This window comes from Genypterus blacodes, unplaced genomic scaffold (assembly GCF_046128005.1).
Source record: "Genypterus blacodes isolate CSIRO-AG114 ecotype Tasmania unplaced genomic scaffold, CSIRO-AGI_Gbla_v1 ptg000024l_1, whole genome shotgun sequence".
Classification (NCBI taxonomy): domain Eukaryota; kingdom Metazoa; phylum Chordata; class Actinopteri; order Ophidiiformes; family Ophidiidae; genus Genypterus; species Genypterus blacodes.
The window spans coordinates 514,580-539,797 of NW_027466837.1; the positions used below are offsets into that span (position 1 = coordinate 514,580).

Below are 25,218 nucleotides of genomic sequence, written 5' to 3' on the forward strand. Positions count from 1 at the left end.
ACAGCCCGCCAGACAAAGAAAGCGCCTTTAATTCTGAAGCCCCGCCTCCTCTGACGTCACGCGGGGACGCGCCACTGGCTTTCACTTCCGCATTGTGAGGTCGCGTCTTATTGACACTTCGCCATTAAACACTTTGTACTGTTTTTAACTTTCCCAATGCACGACGAACAGGTCGACGTCACAGAGTGAAGACCTGCTGTCCTCGGATGCGCACAGGTAATGTTACTGTAACTAATGGAGCCTCAGAGAACCTTTGACCTGGATAATGTTACGTAGCCTTTCTGTGCTAAACTAGCTTGGTGGATGACACCTCCGCCATTCGGTCTGCTGATCGATCTTTAACGTTACAGAGTCCAGGTTGTGTTTTTATGTGGCGGAAGTCTTTAAACGCTGTGCATCCCTCTAACGTTATGGCTGACAAGTGTCAAAGGCAAACGGCGGTGAATCTTTAGTGACGTACACAAACATCTAAAGCTGCAGGACGATTCCAGAGTTTTCTGCTCCACAATGTAAACACACAGCAGCAGAGGCTTCAATAGGAAGAGTGTGTTGTTCTATTTATGCTTAATCAAATGTTATGTCATTTAAATGTTTATACATACACACACTGATCTAGATGTGCATGACTAAACAACTCAGCAACAACAAAGTGACATCCGTGCAGAACACTACGCAGTTTAACATGCAGGTGAGGCATTCAGGACACAATGATCTCCCAGCACAGTTTGGTATCAGGTCACAGAGCTCCATCATCATCATCATCATCATCATCATCATGATGTTCTCACTGAGCTGCTGGATCCAAACAGATGAATCATGAACCTGCTCCATGTTACAGTTCAACACACTGATGTGTGGTGGAGCACCTGGCAGATCCTCCCTCAGAGAGAATGCATCGTGTGTGTGTGTGTGTGTGAGAGAGAGTGGCACTCCTCTCTGCTCTGCTCTGCAGTCAGTGTGTAACCTTTCACCTTTAATATTAGAATTCCATTCCTCTAATCCACCCGGTGATCCTGGCTCTTTAGCAGGGTGTGTGTGTGTCTGTGTGTCTGTGTGTGTGTTGTATCAGACCTCATTGTGGCTCATGAGCCCCTTGAGGAGTGTGTTGTGTTTGTCCCTTGGATTCTGTGTGGTCTGGTGTGTGAAGTGGGTGTGTCCCGGTGTGTTTCAGTGTGTGAGCCTGCAGCCAATCCTGCCTGTCCTCCCCCCATCGCTCACATGGATCAACCACCGCCTCCATGTGACCACAGCCTAGCAGCTCCTCTTAAAGCCACACCGACCCGTCTGGGCTCTGTGTTCCTGCCTTCATTTCACTTACACATTTTGTTCAACCCTCTGAAATGAACTTCAGTTGTGCCACAGATAATTAGTGACAATATTAACCTGTTAATCTACCAAGAAGTGATTTAGCTGATATTTGAATCTTTAGATGTTCAGTTAAAATGTTCAATAACTAGATAAATGTATTTTTCTTTCTCATTCCAGGCATTCTGTCATCAAACTCCTCCCCTCAGCCGTGTCCTGGTTGATGCCATCATGTCTGCCGGCACCTTGGAGGCCGACCATGCTGTGGACTTCTCCTCCATGAACAGTCGCCTGGATTCGTTCTACGGCTCCAGCCTCGCTCAGCAGGTGTCGGCTGAGCGACTGGCCCGGGCCGGCTTCTACTTCACGGGCCACGCTGACCGCGTCCAGTGCTTCAGCTGCCACAAGACTGTGGACAACTGGTGCAGAGGAGATACGCCTGTAGAGAGGCACAAGGAGGTAAAGATGACTCAGAGCAGCAGGGTCACATGGACGTGCCAATACACATTCTGATTTACAGTCAAGACTCTGTTGCTTATAACAGACACAGAGCTACATGAATCTCATCTTATTCTCTAATATATGGCTGTAATCTGTGTTGAGTTGACGTTTCTAGTGAGTTGCAACAAGCGCCGTTCATCCAGTCGCCTACAGACCTGCAGAAACATTATCCTTTCTATTTAATTGGACATTTTTATTTTATTTTTTATTTATATTACGAAATTAAAGTCGTGTCAGACATGAATGGACCCACTCCACCCTTCCACACCTATAATCATGGATGATGTCACAGTTGGCATGAATATGTTCACAACAGTTGTTAATGACATCAGTAACCATTAACAAAGCTCAGGATCCAGAGAAGGAGCTAGTGTGCTTCTCCCTCCTGCAGCCTGTGTTCACTCAGGCAGCTCCACTCTGCCCCCTGCAGGGGAAAGAGGAGGAGGAACAATTACACATAAACATTGTCTATAAGAAGCTTCTATAATTCCATGTCCATGCTGATTCAGGCCCATCTGACTCTTTGCCCTGTGTGACAATAATGATGGCATCCAACTAACAAGGTGATGTCATCCAATAGACAGTTAACACAGTGATGTCACACTTACAGTATGTTATAAATGTCATTCATCTCTGGCTCCTGCAGTGAGTTTGGAGCGATCGGAGGAATGGTTCACGCTGCCACTCTTATTTTTCATACTGATCTAAATTGTCGTCATACTTTGCCTCTGTTGCAGATTTCTCCATTCTGCAAGTTTCTCAACTGTACCCAGCGTGTCAACTATAACCCGGGTCAGGACGCCGCGATGATCAACGGTTCCGTATACAATGAGGAAGCGGAGGACATGGAGTTCCGTCTGAGAACAGGAGGGGTGGTTGATGAGTCCATCTACCCCATGGCGGCTCACATGAAAAGCGAGGAGGCCCGCCTTCACTCCTTCTCCTCCTGGCCCTCTAGCGCTCCCGTGAGGCCCCGTGATCTGGCCCAGGCAGGCCTCTACTACCTGATGGAGGATGACCGGGTGCAGTGCTTCTGCTGCGGCGGCATGTTGATAGGCTGGGAACGAGGCGACACAGCCTGGGGAGAACACGCCAATCACTACCCCTTCTGCTTCTTCATCCTCGGGCACGATGTCGGCAATATCCCATTGGAGGGAGGAGCCGAGGAGGAGCGCAGCAGGAGTCAACACTCAGACTATCGTGCTCCTATGGAGAGATTTGAGAAGAGGCTCAGCAGCTTTGCAGGCGTCCAGCACCCAATTGACCCTGAGAGACTCGCCAGAGCGGGCTTTCATAGCACAGGTACAACACTTAGAGAAACAACCACTCACACTCGGCTTGATTTCATGAGGAGTTTGATCACAGCCATGATTGCTGATAGGTTAAAACTGTGTGTGTGTGTGTGTGTGTGTGTGTGCTTGCAGGGAAAGCGGATCAGGTGTTATGTTTCAGCTGTGGTGGAGGTTTGAAAGACTGGAAGCCTGAGGAGGACCCGTGGGAAGAACACGCCAAACACTACCCCGGGTAAGAAGGAGCACCATCAGCTCCTCGGCTCTTACACATCAACGCAATCAACAAACGTTTCCCTTATTGTGACCTTTACTTCTTTTTTTAAACAGATGCAGGTTTCTTTTGGCAGAAAAGGGACAGGAATTTGTCAACAACATCCAGCTACATGGCCGACGACAAAACGGGGCCGTAAGCAATCTCATTCTCTTTTTTCCAACTCATTTAACCTCAGCTATGCAGCGCTCCTGTGATGATGAGGGGGGTCGCCTGCACTAGTCTTTGTGGAGAATGTGATAAGATCAGTATTGTAATATTTATTGACCATAGTGTCTGCCCCCAGACCCATTTTGAGCATTTGTGCTAAATTTACTCTTTTTCTTTCACCAAAATGCCAGATAAACTTGTATATTACTGAGGTCACAATGTGCTGTTGTTGGTACCAGATACTTCTTATGAGTATGTGGGAAAACAACTTATACTGACCTTAATGAGCCTTTGTGTTATTTACATTATATTTTGAAATAACTATGATATTTCTATTTGTTTCCAGGCTGCAAGTCATCAGAATGGCCATCCAAGTGACAAGAAAGGTAAAGATTTTTTTTGTTTTACTACATTTGAAGAACTAAGAATGATTCAAATAAAATCTGCTTGAACATCAGGGATTTAGAAACGAGCAAACAGACTGACACGTGTGAAATCCGCTGACTTCTCAGAATCAAGAACTGATTTTTTTCCCTCCTTTATTCTTAGATGAGGACCCGATGGAGAAACTCCGAAACCTGCAGAGGGAAAAGCAGTGCAAAGTGTGCTTGGACCGAGACAGTTGCATTGTGTTCATCCCCTGTGGGCATTTGGCCACATGCAGAGAGTGTTCACTGCAGCTCATCAAGTGTCCAATCTGCTGCGGGGCCATAACGCAGAAGGTCAAGACTTATATTGCTTAATGGACTCTGGACGAGCCCACTTTAATGCTGCTTCCTCGCCCCGTTTTATGATTTCTATTTTTAAATTATGTATATAGCTTGTATTATATTTGATGACTATAGTTTGTTTGTATAAGTCTTAAGAATGAGGGAACATATCGTACAAATGTCACAGGGTGGCTATATTTTCACAATACTCTAAATAAAGACTTTTTGTTGGTTTTGTTTAATACAAAGAATTTTAGGGCCTTGTTGTGTAACACACCTAATGACATCACCGTTTCCATCCTTGTCACCGTCTTTCTTGCCAGACGTGCCTTTTTAATGTTACACTGAACTGGAAAGTGGATTCCATTCTAATCACAGTTCCATACACTTATTTGTCCAACTCATCTCATTTCTTTTGACGTGCACTCAGTTTGGTGTGCACCCAGTTTGGGTTTTGATTGATTTATTATTTGCTGCTCTGTATTGATATTTATGCTAAATCAGTTTGGGCATAACTTTTGCTTTTACAAAACAGATTTTACCAAGATCTACATGTTTTGACTGCAATTTATTACTCATGCAATGTCTAATCTCTTGTCAAGGGTGAATAAACTAAGAATTTGATTTCAATTTGGGCCTTTACTTTCCTTTCCTTACCTTTCTTCTTCAAGTATCTATTTGATATTAAACAAACGCCAACTTCAACTTAATATTAGATTATATAGAGGTCATCTTGGTTTATATTAGAACAGTAAAAATGAGTCTTGCTGTGTGCTTATGATGAGTTTATATAACTTTTATACAACTGACTGCATACAGAACATTTCCATGGGGCAACTCCTAATTAATTTCTAAATAAGACCTCAAGCAAACATAATTGTGAGATGTGAGTGCAGTCAGCCAGGGAAGCGTTGTGTCTTCGAGCAATAGTTGGCAAAATCCAAAGAAAGTGTATTTGATGTATGATATAAATAATAATGAGGAGTTCAAAGTCGAACTTGAAAGGTTCGAACTTTCTCTTGGCGATTCCTCGAGCAGCAAAAAGCACAGCGCCACCCAGCCGTCTACGTTGCAACTACTCGCGGTCACCACTAGGCGGCGGGTTTGAACAGCACTGCTCATATAGCCTGTGGCCGCTAGGTGGCAGCTCTGCACCAGGATTTCCTCCTCCTTGATCGTCGAAACAACAAACCGAACTACGGAGCAAGCGGGGTGAGAGAGCGTCCGAAACCGCCTGTGACCGCGACTTTTAAACTCTTTTTTGCAGAATTGTATTGAAATTGCGACACAGGCCCGGGTAGAATACTAAAAGTTACGAGTCTGTCGGAACTACATTTCACAACAAGGTAAGTTAGCCGTAAAATGGCGGAGAGCTATCTCGAAGTTAGTTGATTTGTATTTTGCTAGCCGCTTCGCTAGCAGGCTCGCGCCAGAGGAGCGCAGACCGCGGATGTCTGAGCCGAGCGGCGCTGCTAGCTCGCCTCGCGCTGTACGGCTACATCGGCTGTTAGCTAGCTCACAACTGCACTTCTGGCGTAGTGGCGCAAAATATGACGCCCGCACCCGTAAGGAGCGCTTTTCCCATTCTTGCTACCAAGTTGCACTTTATACATTTGTAAACAAAGTGTTTGTTGCTTATGCAATACGGTGCTGGAACTCCCGAGGCAAGATGGAGGACGCAAGGACGTGATGTTTTTTTAGGCGACGTTAGCCGTAGCTGCTATTCAAGCTAACTGCTGCTAGTTGGTTTTTACTTGTAATTCTGAACTCGTTTGTGTAATTGTTCCGTGTTTGGACTCGTTGTGATGACGTGATTCTGTTGTTGTCGAACAGGAGCAGTTTTCATTCTCGGAAACAGGATTAATAAACGTTATTATGTAGTAGCCAACATTAGCTTGCGTTCGTACAGTAAAGCTTACGCTGTTTTGTTGTTATGGACTAACTACGCTGTTGGACGCAGGCGGGATTCTTTTTGTAGCGCTTAAGCTTCATGTTCCAACTTCTAATGTGAGGAATCAGTTTGTTCACGTTGTGTAGCGGCTCCACACGCTCACTGCCCCGTCAGGACGAGCTGTTGTCGGGTAAAGAAAGCAGAATGCTCGGTTCCCCGTAGCTAGTGGCGCTAGCAGCAGCAGCGCACCGGTGTCAATTTTGACAGGCGCCGCCGAAGAGCCCAGCCGCTCCGGCGCCCGTCGTCGGACCCGCTCCGTAGGTTAGAGCACCGTCTGCTTTCTTTAATCGACCCTTATCTGTCACACATTTCGCTATGATGTAAATTCGCCCGATCGCTCGTGTCACAGGAACAAGTTTATGAGAACTCGGACAGATTTGGCGCCACTTTTCAGTCGACACCCATATAATCCCACCGGTTTGTCCTGCAGTATGATCACACTGCTGAGGAAACGGGACGACCATCCACTCTTCTTAGACTTTTGATCTGCATCACCAAGTTTAAACTTAAAGTATAACTAAGCCACACGTTGTGTTGATGCTGCCTGAGTCTGCTCCCAATTGTTTTGAGAATTTTAGTTTGACGTTTGCGTGTGTGCATGATGTGATTGCTTAGCCTGAGCTGTCATTTGCACGATGTGATCACATTTATACCTCCGTTTTCTTGAAAGTCCACCCAGTACTTTCAACTGCTATTATAATTTCAGGGTGACATAGTTAACATGTCGGCAGTGCATGAAGGAGCAATCACAGACACACCCAGAGAGGGCACATCCACATGATGGGAGGTCACGACTGCCTCTTCTACTGAGCTCTGATCCATGGAGTGTTTTCTTTTTATTGACTTCTCTGAGTTCTGTTTCTATAATTAAGTGAATCACACACTCGTATGTATTTTTAGATTCTCTTTAAAGTAAGAATATTCCACAGAATAACTCTCCCCTCTTTTATTTTTATACAGTTTATTTCATCTGTGTGTAATTCACACACAACAGTGGTGTAAGTTTCTCTGTGGCCTGCAGTGCCTTGTTGATGTTGATACTTTGTTTTGATTGGTTGCGATATGTATGGGGCGGATAGGGCAGCGCCATATATGGCCATTGAGGAAGACACACAGCTCAGCCTTATGTGACGTTGCCTGCAAACCAACCGGAGAAAAGAAAGGGAATGAGCCAATGGGTGCAGTGCCGAGCTTGACAGGAGCGTTTGTGTCCACCCCCTGTTACCATGTGAAACTGTTTCTTTTCAGAACAGCATCCATGAAACAGTAGCGCTCTTGAGAGGATGTCATTTCTGTGACTAAATTCTGTATTGATGCTCGTCTGTACCATTTATTATTGAACTGTGTTGAAATGCCTTCCAACAGCCTGCATGTGCAGCTCTCTGAATTACTTTGTATCACTTTCTAGGTCACATGCGACCTCTCCTTGTATTTCTTGAGGATCTCAAGCCAGTCATACAGTGAAGTTATCCAGAAGATGTTACAGAAATGATAGCAGCACCAGAAATACCATCCGATTTCCCCTTCCCTCAGTAAGTGGCTCTCTCTCTCTCTCTCGCTCTCTCTCTCTCTCTCTCTCTCTCTTTATGTACAAATAATATAGCTGAGGTTGATGTGAACTGAGGCCTAATGGCTGTTTGTGTCCACCAGGGATACAGACACTCGATTCTCATCAGACACAGACTTCTCTGAGGATCTCGATGGAAGGAGTGCAATCCCAGCTAAGGGAAAGGTACAACATGAATGTCTTCTTTCTCCTCCTAGTCGCACAACATGAATGTCCATGTCATTGCTGCTCCACGTTCTCTTCATCCCTGCCAAGAGCCACACATTGTATTTTTTTCCTTATGGTTTGTTATTCGTTTTAAGGGGGGAAAGAAGGGGAAGAAGGCGGCAGGGGAAAAGGGCAAAGGAGCCAAGGGAGCAGGTCGGCTAAATGGCCACCACCAGGAAAATGGCATGGAGAACATGATGCTGTTTGAGGTGGTGAAGCTGGGCAAGAGTGCAATGCAGGTATGAACAATAGCTTTGAGATTGCAGCATGACATTTTTTTCATTGACAAGGATGTATTTAACTAAGAATGTTTATCTTGTATTTGTAATCCTGTAGTCTGTGGTGGACGACTGGATTGAGTCTTACAAACACGACAGAGATGTCGCTCTATTAGACCTCATAAATTTCTTCATCCAGTGTTCAGGATGTAAAGGTACGTGACATCTGAACCTACTGAAGAACATTTGGAATAATTGAAAGAATGAAGAAGAAAATATTTGAATCTTTGTTTGTTCCACATAACCACTGGAGGATCTGTGTTCTCTTCTGTCTAGTGTGATGTTTACACAAGACTTTGTCTAAACCGTGTGTATTCCTCAGGTGTGGTCAGTGGAGAGATGTTCCGCAACATGCAGAACTCTGAGATCATTCGAAGAATGACGGAAGAATTTGATGAGGTAACGCTTGTTCTTGTGCAATAATTTCATAACTGAACTTTGAAGTCAATTTAATTGAGATTAAAGAACAAGTTCCATTTATGTGCCAGGACCAATAGAACTGTCTTTTTGTCAGGGACAATAGCCACTGTGAATGTTGGAGTTCCGTATTGTCCTGATCATTTCATTCACACCTGCTGTCCTCTGTGGTCCCTGTAGGACAGTGGTGACTACCCTCTTACCATAGCAGGCCCCCAGTGGAAGAAGTTCAAGTCAAGCTTTTGTGAATTCATTGCCGTGTTAGTGCGCCAGTGTCAATACAGTATCATCTATGATGAGTACATGATGGACACGGTCATCTCGCTACTCACGGGACTATCGGATTCCCAAGTCCGAGCCTTCAGACACACCTCAACACTGGCAGGTAATGTAACCAATAGATAATGGAGTGTCACTTAGCAGTTGATGTTTAATGTTATTGTCACATTTTAAACACTTTGTTCTTGAGAGGGAATTTGTCTGTGGAAAGGTCTTGCTGCAGGAAAGCTATTTTATTTTATCTTTCACATAAAAAACGCATTATAAAAGCATTATGAAAACAAGTTAAATGATAAAATGGATGAACTGAAAACAAGCTGGTAGTTTGCTGTCATGAAGTGTAGCACAGTGAGTAAAGCAGTCCACTCTGATCTACTAGTCGGAGTTCTTATATTGTTTGTGAAGTATTCTGTTCTTATTTTATGTTTTTTTTTTTCCGGCAGCCATGAAGCTGATGACAGCTCTGGTGAATGTAGCTCTAAACCTGAGCATCAACATGGACAATACTCAGCGCCAGTATGAGGCAGAGAGGAACAAAATAGTAGCCAAAAGGGCCAACGACAGGCTGGAGCTGCTTCTGCAGAAACGCAAAGAGGTAAGTCAGGCCACATGTTAACTCATTTCTTTTTTTAAATTTTACTTTACGTTACCTAAAAAGTCTCATTGAGACAAAGATGACAAGATGAGCAGCAGAAACGTTTCTTAAAGGATTAAAAGAGCAGAAACAAAACAGAGCAGCAAATTTAATATGAATCCAGTAAAAATACAACTAAATAAACGGTGGCACGCTAAATTATAAGTTATTGTTTAGATATTTTTGGTAACATTTTACACTGGCAAGTGTTGTGTTACTAATGTTTAGCGATGCTTGTGATGTTGTTGCGCTTACAAGTCCTTTGGGATATGATGATGAAGAGTTGGGACGATGTGATAAATGTGAGATTTATGATGTGAGAAATTTGGCTCTGCTGCTTGTTTGTGCTCACATACAGACAATCCCAATTATCTTGTGTCGTGATCATGACTTCAGTTTTGGATTGCTAGTTTATGGAGTGGTAAAGCTAATTTTAAGTTCTGCATCCAGGGTTGAACAAGCTTTCATATTTGTGTTACTGGGTGAGCTCAGAGCCCGATCCATGAAGCTTTTGTTTAGGTAGAAGATATGGATTGATGTCACTTTTTTTTTTTACTTGCTCACTCAACTGATTGTCCCAGCGAGCATGCACCCATTATATTGGCCTTGAACTAGAAGGAAAACAAATATGTTGCTGGTCAGTCGTCTGTTGTAAATGAAATTTGGCTGGAAGGAGTTTTCTCCATACACTCAGGGACTTTGTCACACTATTGCAAATTCATACCAGTCTCTGCACAAGATTCCAAAATGTTTGAGTCGCACTGATCCATCGGCCTGTTCTCTTCTTCTTTTGTTAAATGTAAAAATGTATGCTTAAATTAATTTTATTATTTATTTTAATGGATTGGATTGCCACATGCAGCAGACATTCTTGCTCTGATCTTGTAAAAGTTAAATCATTTATTTATTTATTTTCATGAAAGTGGATTACACTTTGCACAGGACTCGGACACCAAATCTCATAATTTCCCCAGAGTAAATCAAAGCTGTAAGCGTCGGACATTCAGCTCCATCTCTCTGCAGGCCAACATGTCTGCACAGTACACGGGTGGCACATGTAGAGCAAGAACACGGACACCATCTACAAATTCAAACATTGCACACAAGGATGAATAATCATGAATTACTTTTTGACCATAAATCAGTTCTATTTACCAAATAGCAGTAGCACCTCTGTAGGTGGTTGGTCTGTTAGTACTGAGTGTTATTCATCTTACATTGTCAGTTTGTTAGGTTATGTAACAGCAGCTCCCACAGGGCTTCCATCTGCCACATCGCAGCACGGCAGCAAAGTTGGCCGTCTCACACAGTCTTGTTATGGTAACGATGCCTCCTGGTCACCTCTCGCTGTGCCGGGGCGGCCTTTATGTTTGATCAAACAAGATGAGCTCATGTATTTTTGTCCTCTTCTGCATTTCAGCTCCAAGAAAATCAGGACGAGATTGAAAACATGATGAACGCAATATTCAAAGGAGTGTTTGTTCACCGATATCGGTACGGCCCCGCACAACTCAGACACCTTGTCAAGTGGTTGACTTACTATTGCTGCTGCAGTGATGTCGTTGATATAGAATCGACACTCATTGTTGCATTGTGTTGAGCTCGTATTGTGTCATGTTTTAACAGTGATTCGATAGCAGAAATCAGGGCCATCTGTATAGAAGAGATTGGAGTGTGGATGAAGCTCTACAGTGACGCCTTCCTCAACGATAGCTATCTGAAGTACGTTGGATGGACGATGCACGACAAGGTGGGTTACTGGAACCATAATACAACTTTTTTCCCAAACTGTGATTTAAATATTAACAGACATTCACGGCACTACCAGTACCTACATGGATTGATTGGTCTTTTAATGCATGGACTGAGATGATAATTCGGTGTAATCAAGTACTTTAGTGGTCTTGTTAAAGGAGCGGTTCACTTAACCACAAAACTTTTTCCACTTAACAGTAGTTTGTGTCGTTGTGCAGATCATTATGGCTTCATGTTTCTCTCTACTGTTCATGTGGTCGATGCAGTTTCTTTAATGATGCTGCATTATGTCTCACTCCAGCAAGGCGAGGTACGACTGAAGTGTCTGACGGCTCTTCAGGGTCTCTACTACAACAGAGAACTAAATGCAAGACTGGAACTCTTCACCAGTCGCTTCAAGGTCAGTGCCACCTGCTGGGAAACTTTGAAATAGCAGCAAATTCTGCCAAAGATTTCAATGGAACTGACAAACTTTGACTTGCTTACCAGATGACTTTAAAGCTCAATTAAAAGTACAATCCCTCTCTCTTTCTGCTTAGGACCGCATTGTCTCCATGACTCTAGACAAAGAGTACGACGTTGCAGTACAAGCAATTAAACTACTCACTCTGGTCCTGAAGTAAGTGGCTTTTTAGTTGGTTTTTGCAACAAAATCCATGTTCACCCTGTCTCAGTAGGACGTAGTCTGTAAGTCAACGTCAAGTAGTAGTGATTTCTAAAAATGACTGAGGCTTCGTGGCGACACATTTGCTACTAGCAGCTACTTTGTACGTTGAGTTGACTGACCCTTTGTGTTTGCCTCTGCAGTAGCACAGATGAGGTGTTGACGCCTGAGGACTGCGAGAGTGTGTATCACCTGGTCTACTCCGCACACAGGCCTGTCGCCATCGCAGCTGGAGAATTCCTTTTTAAGAAGTATGTCAGACATATACATTGATCCAACGACTAATGTGTTCATGTGCATTTGCTTTACACGCTTGAAAAAAGAACTCTCCTCACAGAAGTGCAGTTGAGCTGTGATGTGGATGTTGGTTTTGTGTGATATGTCACTTATGAGCGATATGTGGACCTCCAATCTCAGACTATTCAGCCAGCGAGAAGTGGAGGAGGAAGGCGCCCCCAAGAGGAGAGGCAGGCTGAGCATCAATGCCAACCTCATTAAGACCACTGTCTTCTTCTTCCTGGAGAGTGAGGTACATTGTCTATTTGGCTTTCATTAATGTGGGTTTCATTCTTCTTATTTGTTGGAAACATTGAAGAGAACATTTCTCTCCTTAGCTCCATGAGCATGCAGCCTATCTCGTGGACTCCCTATGGGAATGTGGTGGAGAGATCTTGAAGGACTGGGACTGTATGATCAGCTTACTACTAGATGACCCACTGCCTGGAGAGGAAGGTAAGGCAATGCCCCCCTGCACGCCTAGATCACCGGCATGTTTCCCACGGCTGAAACATCTGAGTCTTGATTATTATGACATGTTTCCTGCAGCTCTTACAGACAGACAAGAGACAGCTTTGATTGAAATCATGCTGTGCACTGTACGCCAGGCTGCTGAATGCCACCCACCTGTGGGCAGAGGCACAGGGAAGAGGGTAAGAGGCCAACACACTTAGAACACTTGGATATTTTAAAGATAATTATAGTTATTTTCAACATGGACTGTGTTTTACAGTTTTCTGCCATTACAGCAATTATTTGAGTGAACAAGCTAACACACTCCACTAGCTCTGTTATAGATCTGTTCCCATTGCACAGCGAATGGTTTGGGGCCTAAACAGACGGGTTTTAATTTTCTTCAGCTTCTAATATCTGAGCTTGCTTGCTTGCTTGTATTCATGGGCACCGCTGCTGATGATGGGACATGCATACCTTTTCTAGAAATGTGTTGTGAGAGATAGTAGACAAAACTAAGAAAATGTAAACAACTGTCTGAAGGCTTATCCTGAGTAGTAGACCATGAGCTTGTGCATGCCCGCATACTACTGTGTGTTTGTTGAACCAACTGTGATTGTGCTCAGGTGATGACTGCTAAGGAGAAGAAGACTCAGCTAGATGACAGAACCAGGATGACAGAGCTGTTTGCCGTGTCATTGCCCCCTCTACTGGCCAAGGTATGTTACATCCTCCCTCGTCTTTCTGGTCTTCATGCCATTGACATGTGGCTTCAGCTCTCATGAGCGTTGTTTTCACCTCATCGCTGTGTTTTGTCGTGCAGTACGCTATGGATGCAGAGAAAGTGACCAATTTGTTGCAACTGGCTCAGTTCTTTGACCTGGAAATCTATACCACAGGACGTCTGGAGAAGGTTTGGCCCTTTCCCTGATTGGCAGAGCCTAAGCTTTTTTTATTTTTTAACATGAAACAAATCAACTAAATCATTGTTATTAAATAGATGCAATAATAGGTTTGTCTCCCTCCTTTGCTGTTATTATACATGATTATACCCTTGTCCTGTCCACCTCAGCATCTGGAGTCCCTGATGCGTAAAATCAGGGAGATCGTGGAGAAGCACACAGACACTGAAGTGTTGGAGGCCTGCTCCAAGACTTACCATTCCCTCTGCAACGAGGAGTTCACCATCTTCAACAGGGTGGACATCGCCAGATCCCAGCTGCTGGATGAGCTGGTGGACAAGTTCAACAGGCTACTGGAGGATTTTCTACAAGAGGTAGGAGTGCTTTCAATCATAAGATCCTAAACACGCATGCATGTTGTCCTTATGGAGAATTCACACTGTCCTCTTCCTCTAAACTTTAATTGTTTATCTATTTAAATTTTGATTTGGTCAAGTTAAAGTCAAGCCTATACCAGCATCGTATGAAACATCATCACAGCTTAGTATTATCACCGCCATGTCTAACTCTACAGCTTTAGTATTCACAAGAGCCTCTGATGATAATGAATGCTCCATTTACATTTCCAGGGTGAAGATGCTGATGAAGACGACGCCTATCAGGTTTTGTCAACTCTGAAGAGGATCACAGCATTTCACAAGTAAGGGATTTCTTTCTTTCCGCTGTAAATGTTTCTCCATGCACCTCATGGTCTGGTCTCTCTGTCAGCACAATCCTCTACCTGTTCATCTGTGTCTGAACCTGACGGAGACTTCCTCATGTGTCACAGTGCACATGACCTGTCACAGTGGGACCTCTTTACCAGCAACTTCAAGCTCCTCAACACAGGGATAGAAAATGGAGACATGCCCGAGCAGGTAAAAAGATCTCTGGCACACACAACACATTATACAATTTATGATACTCACACACACACACGCGTTACATAAAACCCAATTTTAAATGTCAAACTGATTCATTTGTGCAGATTGTGATCCACTCGCTGCAGTGTACCCACTATGTGATCCTCTGGAATCTGGCCAAGATATCCGAGGGCAGCTCCAAAAAGGTAAGCGCAGCCATGCCAACTTCACCGTCCTCATTTGGCCCCCATTTAAAGCACCCGGGTGCTGTGTGCGAAAATGTCTGACGGTAAAGATGCTTTGGCTTTTGTCTGTCAATCAGGATGACATGACGACCCTGAGGAAGCAGATGAGGGCATTCTGTATGATGTGTCAACGCTACCTCACCAACATCAACACAGCTGTCAAAGAGCAGGTAAAGTGAGGTCAAAACTCCAAATGTTATTTCAGCAGTTTTATAAAGTCACCATAAAAGCAATGCAGTGGTGGTTAAAGCATTAAAGACGGTTCAGTCGAAGTTTAAGATGAGTTTAAAGAGGTGATGATGATTCAGTCTGACACTTGGTTTACATTCAAATACAGCTTTGATTTGTCCAGTCCATTGGTTTCTAAAGCTCAAATCTAAAATCTTAAATTGCTTTGTTAATCAGCCTCATGTTCATAAGCTCTAACCCGATCTATAACGCAGCCTGTCAGCAGATCAATCTGTGCCTCTGAACTGTTTTGATTCATCATATTTCACAAAGTCACATTGTGTTCACTGTAATTGCCTGGGGTCTTCATGTAGACCTCATTTACAAGGAGCTGCGCTTTTTAAAAACTTTTTGTCCCCATTCTTTTCTCCTCTCCTTCTGAAGGCGTTCACCATCCTGTGTGATCTCCTGCTCATCTTCAGCCACCAGATGGTATCCGGAGGCAGGGAACACCTGGAGCCTCTTGTTTATTCCCCAGAGGACTCACTGCAGTCTGAACTGCTCTCCTTCATCCTGAACCACGTCTTTATTGACCAGGATGACGAAACAAACAGCACAGGTACATGACAGACACACATGTGTCTATGTGGAGCGTAGGGAATTGATGTGCAGAATTCAAGAGGAGCCAAAGTAAAGTAATTGCTATTAACTTGTGTTTGTGATGGTTGATCCAGATGGGCAGCAGGACGACGAGGCTGGAAAGATTGAAGCTTTGCACAAGAGGAGAAATCTGCTGGCTGCCTACTGTAAACTGATCATCTACTGTGTGGTGGAAATGAGGACTGGAGCTGACATCTTCAAACAGTACATGAGAGTAAGAAATGAGTTTCTAATTACACTCTTTGTGGGAGCCACAATCGCTACTGATAGCTGCTGCATAATTCAAATCCTTCATTATCATCATTAACATTCTGTGTTATCTTATATCCCTTCATTTCCCATTGTTACAAGTTATGTAGAGACGACCTGGCAGTGTTTAGATCAGTGTTCCAAGCAGGGGATGATATCTGCTGTTTCTTAATGAACCGTTTAGTCCTGATCTCTAATCATTTCAAACTGTCCATGTTATCAACACAGTACCGAGAGGATTTATGGCTATTAATGTGTTTTTCTCTTAACAGTATTACAACGATTATGGAGATATCATCAAGGAGACGATGAGCAAGACTCGACAAATTGACAAGATCCAATGTGCCAAGACGCTTATCATCAGTTTGCAGCAGGTCAGTTCACAGACTGGGTCTCTTGTTCACTCGGACTGTTTCTCTATGAAAGTGGTTGAGCTTCTGCTTCACATCTCTCTTCCTTTTAGCTGTTCAACGAAATGCTGTCCGATCTGGGTCACGGGTTTGACCGCTCCTCGTCTTCGTTCTGTGGAATCAAAGAGTTGGCACGTCGCTTTTCTCTAACCTTCGGTCTCGACCAGGTCAAAACCAGAGATGCCATCGCTATGCTGCACAAGTGAGTCTCCGCTCTGCTGGTGTCGTGTAACTTTGCTTGACTTTGTATCTGGGAACTGAGATTTAGATAAACTGAAGGCCCGAGGCTCCAAACGTCCTCTATCCATCCAGTATTTTCCTTCCTTATACGATGTTTCAGACCTAATATATTATATCAGGCCTGTTATAGGAGAGGAAAGCATGTATTCAAGCGTAATCCAACATCTGTTATGTAACACTGACATGTGATGCAGAGCAATAACAATCATCTCTGATTTGATTCTCGGTACATATTTCAGAACACGTTTATCTTATTTAAAAGCTATAATTATGCAGCAGTGGTGAACTCATTTCAGCTCACTTTCCACACATTGGGCCTTTTAACTACTCCACTGGCATGTACGCAGGGTTTTCCTTCCCTTGTGTGGATCGTTGGTTTATAACGTCACACAGATCCCAGGGAAACCAGCGTACATGTGTGGACCCTGTAAGTTGAGAGCTTGCGTGTCCTTTGCACTTGGACGGTCTGCATGCGTGCACGTGTCCTGTGTGTAACGGGATACGCCTGCCCAGCAGCCCATCCTTCAGGTTGTGCACATGTCGGGTACTTCACCGGCAGTTTAACTCTTATTTGTAGTAATTTAGTTGTGACACACTAAGCAGCTTATTCAGTTTCTATCTGCATTGTTCTCACCTCTTCTATTGGCTTAGTAGAAGCTGGTTGCTGAGCTGTTCTGACTGCTGCATGACCTCGTTTACTGTGAATTATAGTGAAATGTGTTCCTGCAGCTGCAAGCGCAACAACTTTTTTTTTTTGGTGCATGGGGACATAACTTTAAATCAAACGACCCCATTCATTCTTTTTGAAGGTTAAAAGGAAAACGTTGAGCCTTGGGTATAATTAATCAACTTTTTATTGATTGTCAATGCCTCAGTTTTATGCTATATTCATTTTAGCATGATATGTTAAGCAGATTTTCCAAGTACACTCGAAGGTTTTATTATAAAAACAACCACAAAACCTTTTGGCTTCAGAGGAAACTTTAAATGTGCGAGAGTCTGAGCTGCCAGGAAAACCATTCTGAGGTTGAACCTTTGGTTTATGGATTCATTGGCTTTCCAAATGCTCATATTAGAACATTATTGGTACAAATAAACATCAGCAGACTTCTCATTCACATGTAGTTTTAACACCATTGGACCTAACCTGAGAATACCATAACATTGACTTTAACTTGTAACAAAGTTTATTTCAGCTAATTGAAGCTCATGTCCTTATATTTGTCTCTCTGTCTCTCCACCTTCCAGGGATGGCATTGAGTTTGCGTTTAAGGATCCCAGTCCCCAGGGAGAAGGTGGCCCGCCCCTCAACCTGGCCTTCTTGGATATCCTCAGCGAGTTCTCCTCCAAGCTCATGAAGCAAGACAAGAGGACTGTGTAAGTGTTCCTCCCGAGCTGAATGGCAGCAGGCTTTAGTGTGTCGGCCCAACAGGTGTTTGGGACAACTGGGTTCTGTTGCACAAGTGGCACAAGTGTGAGGTTTTTTTTTTCACCATCTAGCGGGAATGTGCACCTGGTCTCCTATGTAAAGTTTATCCTCTCTGTGTGTGTGTGCGTTTGCACGAGTTTGCTCATCTCGTCTCCCTGACCTCCCGCGTCTCCCCAGCCACATGTACCTGGAGCGCTTCATGACGTTCCAGATGGCGCTGCAGCGAGAGGACTGCTGGCTCCCCCTCATCTCCTACAGGAATTCCCTGCAGGCCGGCGGGGACGACGACACCATGTCTGTGATGAGCGGCTTCTCCAGCAAAGGCTCGGTCCGCTCAAAGAGGTCCAAGACGCCTGTCGTTACAGCTGGAACCTCAGCAGCCAAGAGGAAACTCCCAGAAGGTAGAAGAACAAGCAGGAATCAACACAAAGTTATAACACCACTCCCTTTGCTCTACATTCATCAAAATATGTTAAAGCGCCTACTAGTGGTGATAAGCAGCTCTCAACATCCACCACTCCAAACATTTGCTCCACCATTACAAATTTCAGGAGTCCATACATCAGTGTCATTGGTTGTTGGCCCCACGGGTGGCGCCGATCGTGGGGGAGCTCAAGTCTCACATAGCTCCTGCTAATTGTGACAAAGTGAAAAAAGCATCATACATCAATCACACTGAAGTCAATACTGTGTGAAATGGAGCCTCGGGTGCTTTACCAAAAGTTTTCTCAGCTTTTAGTGTATTTACTTAAAATGCAGTCGTCTCTTATTGGAGCAGTCGTTGCTGCTGTGGGAAGCGGCCCACCTCTGCTCTAAACAGCTGTGGGAAATGCAGCACGTAACAGTGCAGCCTCGGCGTTACAAAAGCAGAGTTGAAGCTTAGATTAACCCAGATGCATTCCTGTCAGGCTGGTGCAGTGAGGAGATTAAACAGCAGATGGTAGAAAGAGTCAAACGGCTCCCTATGAAATCACATACGAGCCCATAAGTCTTCAAGTATGCCTCCAGAAAATTCCCTATCATTCCACTTCAGGTGGTCAGACTCCCCATGATTACATCGCCTATCCAAATTTCCTCCCAGCTCACTTTTGATGTTGGGGGAATGCAGCTCTGGTATTTGGGGATATGAAGCTGCTGGGCAGTTTGAAGAAGCATGAACTCTGTGTGTGTCTGTGTGTGTTTGTCAACTCTGTGGCCTTTCCCTTCCAGACGAGAGCAGCAGCAGCAGCGAGGTATGGCAGCAGAGCATGCAGACCCCCGTCATGCTGTCGTCCCCCCACCTTACCTCCACTGCCATGCGAGAGCCTAAGAGGGCTCGTGATGACAGCTTCATGGGAGTCTATCCCCTCCCCCATGACCAGCAGCAGCAGCAGCAGACCATCCAACTCCCACAGCACCATCAACAGACGCCTCAGCACCACCAGCCACCCATGGATTACAAGTATGCACGTCCCTCTGTTGCATTCCAGCCCAGCTTAAATGATTCTGTCGCCTCACGCGCCTCACGGCTCCAGCTGTGAATTCTGATGTGAATTGTCAACAAATCGAATGGGGAAAAATGTCTCATTGTTGAAAATGCGCAAAAACTTTAGTAGACTCTCCCGAGGTGGATAAACTTTTGTTCGATAAAACGAAACGCAGTAAAACTCTGATGGAAAGTAATTTGCCACATAAAAAAATAATGGAGATGAAACGCATGAATTTACAAGGAGCTGAGAGCTGCGGTGCCGAGATACCCAGAGTCCAACAAACTGGAGAGGCTGCAGCAGCGTCACAGAGGAGAAAAGCTTCTGTTCTCTCTCACACAGGAGCTGCTGCTTAGTTTCATTCTTCATGTTATCATTTTTGTAGCATATTGTTCCATTATAAATTGCAAAAACACTATTTTTCCGTGAAAAGGTCTAAATGAAATATGGGCTGTAAGAACTTTGGTGCCAGCAAAGGGAAATGCCATTTTGTTTTAATTATCAGTAATGTGCTTGCATCCTAATGCTTCTTGCTGCAGGGCCTTCATGAATGTATGAAGGCTCATCCAGTCCCATCATCCAGTTTGCTGGATCGCTTATTGCTCTGAAAATGCAATCAGTGGACTGGAATATGAGCCAAAATACATTAGGACCAGCTTCAATGTAATCTCCCGTTTGCGTGGTATTAATTTTGAGGGCAAATGCCCACAGAATGCTTGAGCTCTGTGCCAAGAGCCGAGGCCCTGGAACACTGAGGGACTGCTTAATTGGTCCAACACAACTTCTCACGGCCTAGCGGGTCACTCATGGAGTTCTGTCTGAGGCGCTTATGCTATCTGCAGTTATAAACGCATACAGAGCAGAAGCATTGTTCAGTATGTTCACTTTGTGTGTGTGTGTGTGTGTGTAGTTCCCAGGTGACGTGGATGCTGGCCCAGAGACAGCAGGAAGAGGCGCGCCAACAGCAGGAAAGAGCCATGAACTACGCCAAGATCAGGACCAATCTGCAGCATGCTATGTGAGACACACACACACACACACACACACACACACACACACACACACACACACACACACACACACACACACACACACACACACACACACACACACACACACACACACACACACACACACACACACACACACACACACACACACACACAGATCTCTTACACATGTAGCATCACAGATGCATTTCTATAACGCTGCTCTGGTTCCTCTGCAGTCGTCGTGGCACTGGGCTTATGGAGGAAGACGAGGAGCCCATTGTGGAGGACGTGATGATGTCATCTGAGGGGCGGATGGATGATCTCAATGAAGGCATGGACTTTGACACCATGGACATTGATTTGGTGAGATGCTCGTTTTACTGAATTTATCTTTCAAGGATTTTGACTGGATTCAAAATTCTTTCCTTTTTTCCCCTGATGGATTTGTACTTTATTTTATTGGAATAACAAAATATAAAGTTATCTTGTGTTCATTGTATGGGGGAAACTGCTGTCTTATAATTGTGCGCTTTGGTCCTGTTTACATACAATTTACACTCTTAAATCATTGGTAGCTCCTGTTGCTGCTCCATGTGGTCCCTGTGTTATTTTCAACATTGGACTCACTCAACGTTGGTTCACAATATTGTTTGAATGTTCCCCCTATGAGTTGAACACTATTTAGCTGCGAGAGGAAGGATTACATCTCTGTAAATAACGAGATGTCTGTCTTTCTGAGTGATACCAGACGATTCCACGCTTGCATGTCTCTCACCTCCTCACCTTGTTAAATTGGACCCGATGTTGCCGTGGCTGCTACCAGTGCAGTAATGCAGCCCCACATTTGTTACGCTGTAGTGAGCTGGGGTTTTTTTATGGCCACAAAAGTGGATGAGATGCCATGTGGCAGGAGGCAGCTGCTGAAAATGTGATCTTCCTCACTGGAGATGCAAACATTTGATAGAGCCAAACATAATATTCCACAAGCCTGGTTTCATTTAGATAGAAGTCAAATCCTCCATTCTCCGTGTTAGCTCTCTTCATGCCATCACACAGCGCCAGTGCTCACTAAGCAGCAGCAGCAGCCCAGAGCTCCGTGCCTCATGTGCATCTGCTGCTCCTCAGGCTGTGTGGGGTTCCAGGCAGGAACACACACACAGCCTGGCAGCCATGATGAAGACCCTGGGTGAGGGATGTGTAGTTTATCCGTTTTTCTGCTTGTCAACTTTAAAGACCACTGCGGGAGTCATTTGTAATCAATTCCAGCAGTTCCCTTTTTTTAGCACCGCTGCACCTCAGCATCCCTAGAAAGAGAGTGCAGCCCTGCACGTCTGTGATAGATTCAGGTTCACACTCGGTCCCAGGTAAAACCTTCAGTGAGGAGAATAAGGTGAATGGATGAGCGTCTCTGACTCCCCCCTGTATTTCTCTCTTCCAGCCGCCCTCGAAGAACCGGCGTGAACGATCTGAGCTCAAGCCAGACTACTTTGACCCCGCTTCTATCATGGACGAGTCGGTAAGGAACGCTCCCGTATCGATGACATATCACTGAGATTTGTTTAGACTGGAATGCACATCGACCCGTGAGGCCGCACGCCGCCCGCACAGTGCAAACACCGGCTAATAGGGCGATTCCTCAAAGCCCGGTTATGTTTAACAGTGAGCCGGGGAGCTTTGGAGTCATAAGTTGTGACTTCCTTGTGACAAAAAGCAAAACAGACAGAAGCTCTTGTGGGATGGGTGTGAAGTTAATCAGTTGTAACTTAATGCTGATTGTAAACTGGCTCCATGTTCTTCCTCATGTCACTAACTGTGCTGTGTCTCTTCCAGGTCCTGGGGGTCTCCATGTTTTAAGCTTATATCCAGATGATTTGGACGCTGGGAGAGAAGAGGCGCTTTGTATTTAAAGAGAATTTTAGATGCAAAAAAAACGGAAGTGTTTTCTGTATAAAATCGAAAAAAAACAACAACAAAAAAAACCCCAAATCAGGCTTGTATCCACGTGGACCAATGACAACCCACACACCCAGTGTTGCTTGCTCAGAGAGGACTTTGTTTCAAATATTTACTTTTATAATCATGGGTGAGCCCTTCCTGTTGAGGCGTAGTGTGACAGGCCACTTCCAGACCCGATTAGAGACCAGATGAGACAAATCTGAAGAAAAATCCATCATAGCTTTTTCTTTTCTTTTTTTTCTTTTTTTTTTTATGGGGAAGAATTGGTGTGTTTAACTTAAGAAAACTTTTTTTTTTTATGTCTAACCCTTTTTACAATTGTAGTAAGTTACCAGGTGTGAAGTAGTAATTTATAAACAGACTGTAGTAGCTTGCTTGTACTGTGTTAGCCAAGTGGATGGAGGTCTTTCTTTCTTTCTCTCCTTTTGTTTTTCTTTTGATTTTGGTTTTATTTTTTTTATATTCCTCCCTCTATCTCCTAAGTTCCTTTCCCTCGTTTTTGGACCTGATTTGCGGTCCCGATAACCACTGGTGGTTCAGGTGGTGAGACGTCGCGTAGAATCAGTGAGGCTTCCCTTTACGCTGTGAAGATTCACCCCCGAGTCTGTTTGAACGCTCCACACTGATGAGGTTAAAGCTTCTAAGCCGTACAGACCTGGACACTCCCGACCACCGTCTGCTAAAACTTAAACGCGTGTCCCTTCACAAACACCGAGCTGAGATCTTCCCCCATAGTGCCACTGTGTGGGCTCTGGAAGAGAACAGGTCATTAGACGAAAATCACCACGTTTTTTCTCTTAAATCCAGCATAATAATGTTGAAATGGGTATCTCTACGTTTTAAATAAAAAGTTATATGAATCGGTGCTGATTTTATATATGTGCTTTTGGTTTTTTCTTATTTTCGACTTTTCAACCTTCAGTCACAAAGTTTGAGAGACGTGTAAGTAAACCTAAAGAGTAAAAGCATGTAAAGCCATGCATCAAGGAAGATTTTTAAATTTGTATTTTTATGGTTTTTCTTTGTCTTGATAATGTCTTCGGGTTTCTACCTTTTTTCCTACGTGTAAATTAGTTTGGATAAAACTAATGGAATTACTTGTGAAATTCAGCTTTAAGGTTTTCTCAACGTGAAAAGTCCTGTCACACAGTAATTACAAGTTTCAGATGTTTAACTAAAAAGCTAGTCATTCAGAACATACTGAAGATGAGAGAGTGATTCAGCAGCGCTGTGGCAGCTAGACAAAGCTTAGATTTTGACACACATTTGTCACACACAAGTTTTAACAAAATGTTTTGTCTACTGAGGTTTTTATTTTATAGTCATTCCATGCCGAAGCCTTAAACATGCTTGTGAAGGTCATACTTCTTACGTAATCTTCCATGTCAGAGGATCAGTCATGTTTAAAGGTGGATCATTGGCTTCTTAGAACAGGAAACATGAGGTGGTCAGATGTAATGTGATAAAGTAGATGAACAGCCTATGTGTGTTTTTGCCTAATTATTTTATGTAAGTAAAAAGAAAATTCTTTTAAGGAAAAAGTACTGTTTATTGTTTGTTACTTACCACTACATTGGTATAAATTCTTATTAGATCATGTGTATATATACAAAATTTAAAGTTTCTTTTCCTTCGTTTTTTTGCCATTTCTGTGTTTTTTTCCTGCACTCTTGCATACACTCTAAGTTGTCTATTATCCCATCTTTCGGTCACTCTGTTTCTGATTTGTACTTGTCTGGAGACAGTAACTTTTGAATAAAAATCAACACATTTCATCTGTGGTAAATATTTCCTGACGTCTGCTGGAGCGCGTTCTAAATGTGACTTTACTGTGAGGAGAGCTGCAGTCACCTCAGCTGCTCTCACTCCTGCTGTAGACCCACAACACTGCAGGGATCCATGTCTAGATAGATGAACAATGCCACCAACACACAGCAATCCAACCGTACAGCCCATAAGTACACACACTGATACGACAGTAGACTCAGTAAAGGAGAGCAGCTGGAATGAAAACCTCAGTCTGTCAGTAGAGCTCACGGTGGAACGAGCCTTTAAGAGCCAAAGTGTAGGGAAATGGTGATGTTCTTCATGATCACAGACCTCCCGTGGTCCATTGAAGCAGGATTGAGTGCTGCTGCAGTAGCTCTATGATCCTGATCCTTTGATCCCACAACACTGCATATTCTTCAGTGTCTCCCTGCTGCACACACTCCAGTGTTCACTTGATCACAATAAGCTGTTAACCGATTCATGATTGACTGTCAGGTGCCACAGGGAATCATGTATTGACTTCAGTGCCACTAGAGGGCAGTGTATCCACACACACACACACACTAATGTCCCCTCCAGCCTTTCCACCGCTCCATGTGTCCGTCACAGTAATGTATGTATCTTTGACGCTCTCCCCTCCCATGAATATGTATCCTCACGCTCGCATCCCTTTTACATTTGTGCCGAGCATAATATCTCCCACTGAGACAAAGAGCCGTCGCGGCTGTAATCATAAAAGTGAGGACACGATGTAGTGGAAGAAAGGATGAAAGCAGGAGAGGCTTTCCGTGTTAAGTGCTTGATTAATACAGAGGAGCACAGATCAATGCGGGCGTGTTAGAATAGGAGCTGGCAGCTCTCCCTTCATGTTCAGCCTGTGTTACATGAAGAGCCTCGTCTCCTCCTGACACAGTCTGCTCATCACGTCCCTGCGAGCGGAATAATGCGCGGAAGAGCCGTCGCCGCGGCAGCCTGGTTGACTGTCATCTGGACTGTCAGGCCCACTTGAGAGCTCAAACAGGAAGCCATTAGTGGCGTTCATGCAGCAAGAGAGCTAAATAAGAGAGTATAGTTGCTGTCAAGTTGTCAGATTAGTTATCTAAAGTTTTTTTTGGAGGT

The 25,218-nt window shown here is 44.1% G+C and overlaps 2 protein-coding genes across 4 annotated transcripts; both read left to right on the forward strand.

Moving 5' to 3' along the window:
• Positions 1-76: 76 nt before the first annotated feature.
• Positions 77-4,859, forward strand: xiap (X-linked inhibitor of apoptosis). The gene is made up of 7 exons (XM_076143465.1): positions 77-216; positions 1,486-1,764; positions 2,544-3,108; positions 3,231-3,330; positions 3,426-3,504; positions 3,866-3,905; positions 4,069-4,859. The coding sequence occupies exons 2-7, from the start codon at positions 1,537-1,539 to the stop codon at positions 4,260-4,262; spliced, it is 1,206 nt and encodes a 401-aa protein (XP_075999580.1). The 5' UTR covers positions 77-216; positions 1,486-1,536; the 3' UTR covers positions 4,263-4,859.
• Positions 4,860-5,363: 504 nt separating this feature from the next.
• stag2b (STAG2 cohesin complex component b) lies at positions 5,364-24,104 on the forward strand. 3 transcript variants are annotated; one of them, XM_076143395.1, is made up of 34 exons: positions 5,364-5,441; positions 7,589-7,712; positions 7,831-7,912; positions 8,050-8,193; positions 8,291-8,387; positions 8,555-8,631; positions 8,830-9,034; positions 9,372-9,523; positions 10,983-11,056; positions 11,189-11,312; positions 11,619-11,717; positions 11,857-11,936; positions 12,125-12,232; positions 12,399-12,510; positions 12,596-12,713; positions 12,807-12,910; positions 13,337-13,429; positions 13,534-13,623; positions 13,783-13,986; positions 14,242-14,312; positions 14,442-14,529; positions 14,640-14,720; positions 14,837-14,929; positions 15,372-15,546; positions 15,662-15,801; positions 16,109-16,210; positions 16,300-16,448; positions 17,735-17,863; positions 18,093-18,316; positions 19,125-19,356; positions 20,292-20,399; positions 20,610-20,736; positions 21,812-21,889; positions 22,204-24,104. In XM_076143395.1, the coding sequence occupies exons 2-34, from the start codon at positions 7,669-7,671 to the stop codon at positions 22,225-22,227; spliced, it is 3,828 nt and encodes a 1,275-aa protein (XP_075999510.1). In that variant the 5' UTR covers positions 5,364-5,441; positions 7,589-7,668; the 3' UTR covers positions 22,228-24,104. The 3 variants fall into 3 exon arrangements, with proteins under 3 accessions (XP_075999510.1, XP_075999509.1, XP_075999511.1); XM_076143394.1 differs by having other exon boundaries at positions 5,393-5,575; XM_076143396.1 differs by lacking the exon at positions 5,364-5,441 and adding an exon at positions 5,689-5,794.
• The last annotated feature ends 1,114 nt before the right edge of the window (positions 24,105-25,218 follow it).

Bases quoted from the DNA above. Each gene is read 5' to 3' on its own strand.
- xiap (XM_076143465.1), top strand. From the start codon at position 1,537: ATGTCTGCCGGCACCTTGGAGGCCGACCATGCTGTGGACTTCTCCTCC. The intron at 3,109-3,230 runs GTACAACACTTA...GTGTGCTTGCAG, and splicing joins AGCGGGCTTTCATAGCACAG to GGAAAGCGGATCAGGTGTTA. The intron at 3,331-3,425 runs GTAAGAAGGAGC...TTTTTTAAACAG, and splicing joins CACGCCAAACACTACCCCGG to ATGCAGGTTTCTTTTGGCAG.
- stag2b (XM_076143395.1), top strand. From the start codon at position 7,669: ATGATAGCAGCACCAGAAATACCATCCGATTTCCCCTTCCCTCA. The intron at 8,632-8,829 runs GTAACGCTTGTT...TGGTCCCTGTAG, and splicing joins TGACGGAAGAATTTGATGAG to GACAGTGGTGACTACCCTCT. The intron at 13,987-14,241 runs GTAGGAGTGCTT...TTACATTTCCAG, and splicing joins TGGAGGATTTTCTACAAGAG to GGTGAAGATGCTGATGAAGA.